This window comes from Pteropus vampyrus, unplaced genomic scaffold (assembly GCF_000151845.1).
Source record: "Pteropus vampyrus isolate Shadow unplaced genomic scaffold, Pvam_2.0 Scaffold74, whole genome shotgun sequence".
NCBI classification, from domain to species: domain Eukaryota; kingdom Metazoa; phylum Chordata; class Mammalia; order Chiroptera; family Pteropodidae; genus Pteropus; species Pteropus vampyrus.
The window spans coordinates 7338255-7341795 of NW_011888855.1; the positions used below are offsets into that span (position 1 = coordinate 7338255).

General features: G+C 51.2%; 1 protein-coding gene across 3 annotated transcripts in view; it reads right to left on the reverse strand.

The window, feature by feature from the left end:
- Positions 1-934: 934 nt before the first annotated feature.
- The window catches only part of TRPC7 (transient receptor potential cation channel subfamily C member 7), a 128200-nt gene continuing 125593 nt past the window's right edge, over positions 935-3541 (reverse strand). For all 3 annotated transcript variants that reach the window (XM_011362366.1, XM_011362364.1, XM_011362362.1), the window contains one exon: positions 935-1221. In XM_011362366.1, the coding sequence (XP_011360668.1) occupies positions 1052-1221 (170 nt within the window). In that variant the 3' untranslated portion in view covers positions 935-1051. The remainder of the gene's footprint in view (positions 1222-3541) is intronic.

The window sequence follows — 3541 nt, forward strand, 5'->3', positions numbered from 1 at the left end:
CTCACACCTAGGCCCCGTCTTCAGAGAGATTTTTGGCTCCATTCCACCAGGCACCCTGCCCCTCCCACACAGGGGGAGAGGGAGAAAGGTGGGGCTGAGAAAACGTTCTGCCTCCCTCACCATCTCCTGTGCCTCTCTTCTGAGCTTGGTGAGGTCAGAGTCACTAGGTCTGGGATAGGAGGAGGGGCTTGGAGGTGGGGGTCCTGGCCACCTGACTCTCAGGAGGTTGGTTCCTTCCCCTCTCGCGTCTGCCCCATTCTCCTCCCAGACAAGTGCTAGTCAGTGGGCTCCCAAGGCCACCCCCAGGCGGGGCACCGGACAGGATGGCAGGAGGCTGGAGGGGAGGGCAGCACATTTGCAGAGCGTCCCAGGCTATTATGAGGTAATTTTATTCCTTTCCATTTTAGGTAAAAATAGTAAATACAAGATAATAAAGGTAAAAATACATCATTTGGATTTTGTTGTTCTCCGAACGGTGCTACCTACAGTACAATTTTTGATTTAAGATCTTTAAACTTTTTTTTTTTTAAATAAACAAATAGAACTATTTTACTATTAGGCTATCTGTGTTCTCATCTGGCACTTAAGTATAGATCACAGGTCACCTGCCGGTTCTGTTTGGATGTGTGTGGGTGGCAGGGAGGAGGAGAGAAGGGGCACGTGGGCTGAAGTGGTTTGTCTTCCCAGGACACAGACAGAGCGGCGTTCCATGTGCTGTGGGAGGGTGCATGTGCATCCAAGAAGGCCTTTTCCTGCACTGGCCACCGGACGTATGTCACTGTGGCTGGACCGACGGTCTCACACATGCGTGTGTATGGGGGGCACTTCCCCCCTCCTCCTGCGGTCATATTTCTCACCCAATAGCCTAGATTCACAACAGTTCTGGGTCCAGGAAGGCCACTGGGCTGCAGATGTCAGCAGAGCTGCTCAGGATGGAGCCTTAGTGTCCTAGAGGAGTGGGCCTGGGACCCCTCCCCACCAGGGCTGGTGGCCAAGACATTCAACCTGGCCTTGGAATGCTGGTAGAAGTCACAGATGCTCATGTCGTCGGCTAAATGTCTTTACCCTTGTTCACCCTCAGGTGGTCTTTGTTTAAATTCTTCCCGAATTTCTCACTGAGCTGTTGGATCAGATCTGCCAGCTCGCCAGTAGCTTGGGATTTCTCTTCCAGAAGTTCATAGCGCAGGCTGGAGATATCTTGCTTGATTTCCTTCAGTTCGCCTGCAAGGACAGATGAAATTTTGGTGAGTGTTGAGCGGACAGAAGGGGCCCATCTCACCTGAGTTTGGGGCATGCATCTTTCCAGCAGGCTCTCAGATTGCTGGGCCAGCCCCCCAGGGGTGGAGGTCAGGGGACCAGAACTCTGTTTTGACCTAAGTACCACCTCGCTCCTGCCACTGAAGGACACATCATCCATTTGAGACCTTTCTTCTCTAATTCCTGGTCAAGCTCTCGTTAAGGGTCTGAGGTAGAAGGAGGCGTCAAGATCAGGGCTGTGAACTGCTATCACCTGTTTCACGTCATGATTGTTAGAATGTTGGTTTTGGAGACATTAAAGGCAGATTTCAAGATTCCAAGTACCACCCTCATTAACTGGAACACTTGTTTCCATGATGCTCCATGTGTTGTTCTGTTGTCATTATTTGCAGAGGGGAGAAACTCCCAAGTGTGAAGGGAGAGGCTTGGCACGGCGGATGCAGCCGTGGAGCCCGGCAGCCTTGCCAGAGCAGGGTCCATCCAGACCATGCAGGCAGCACTGCCTCACCGAAGCACTGTGACAGGCCTGCTGCCTGTTTTTCCGTAGCAAGGGACCACCAGGTGAGACTTCAGCTTATTTCTGCAGTGAACCACGTGGTTAAACGTCCACGTGCGCCAGGGCTGTGGGAGTCTTTTTCTTAACTACGAAGGGGTGTCGAAAGGTTCTTTCCCAATGTTTTAGATACAGGGCTTGACTCAGATGGGAGTCTGCTGCCCGGGGACACATTGTTCATATCTGTTTTCTAGATAGGCTTTACATAGTACAGTGCAGAGATCTTAAAGGTGCAGTCTGGTCAGTTTCGACAGATGCAGACATCGCTCTCTTGTCATTTGGCGCTCCAGTGAGCTCGTTTCATGGTGTAATTCTAGTGGCACGAAACCTGGGCAGCCTCACTTTCTATAATCAGGCATCTCCTTGTCCATCACAGTTACACACTGCTGGCCGGCCTGACACCTGGCAGTTTTATGTTCGAGACCCAAAAGTATGGGTGGATAAAAGGGCAGTTGCTTGGCCCCTAGACAGTGTCAGCCTAGGGGTGATGCCCCAGGATGAAGCGGAGGGTCACTAATGATGACCAGGCTCTTCTGTAGGCCCCAGTGGCCTAAGCGAGGGGGAGATTTAGTACCTTCATTTGTGGAGGAGGCTGTTTCTAGGTAGCAAATATTTGTCCTTGGTGTCTCATGTAGATTAATTGCCTGGTATAAAGTAATTTGTTTTTTACTTAAGAGTAACTGCTTAAAATAGCCTGGGAAATAACCCAAACAGTGAAAATAATGTAGTTTGCAAACTTCTGCGTGCGTCAGAATGACCTGGTGCTCTTATCAAAATGCAGACCCCCCAGGCGCCACCCCAGAGAAGCAGAATAATTGGGTCTGGGGGTGGTCTGGGATGTGCATTTTTAACAAGTGACTCTGAGGCAGGGGGTCGGGGTACTTTGAGAAACACTGGGGTTGTCAGATTCTGAGAGCCCGGATGTGAGACAGGACGGAGCCAGCTGCAACCAAGGCAGTGGCAGAATCTGAAAGAGGTGTACGGTCTGCAGCTCTCTGCGCTTGCTCCCATGACATGGGGAATTCTGGGCCACCCTGAAATCAAGGGCCATGAGACCAACTCAAGGCAGCCATCACTGTGGTAGACAGAATGATTACCTCGCCCCGCAAATGGGTCCAGGTACTGATCCTGGGGTCCTGTCTGTGGGTGTGTTATGTTACACAGCAAAAGGGAACCATGGTTGCAAACGGAATTAAGGGTGCTAATCAGCTGACCTTAAACAGGAGATTATTTTGATTTATCCAGTCTAATCACAAGCCTTTAAAAGTGGGAGAGGAAGGCAGAAGAGTGGGTCTGAGAGATGTGGTGACAGCAGAGGCAAGAGAGGTGACAGCACGAGAAGGGTGGATGCTCTGTTGCTGGTTCTGAGGTCAAGGGGCGACGTGCAGACTGGAGGGTGGTCTAGGTTAGAGCTACAGGCTGCTCCAGCTGATAGCCAGCAAGGGAACAGAGACCTCGGTCCTACAACCACACGAATCGCCTTCTGCCAGCACCCAAATGAGCAAGCAGACCGAGCCTCCCCGGGGCCTCCAGACAGGAACACAGCCCTGCCGACAACACCTGGATTTTAGCCTGGTGAGACCATGTCCGATTCCCATCGAGCTACAGGAAGATGATATAATCCCTTACCTTCATTGACTTCATCGTTTTCTCTGTCCACCTGGGCCTTCAGGACGTATCTTTTGATGAGCCGTTTCATGATTTTCTGAAATGTGAACACAAGGCATCAGA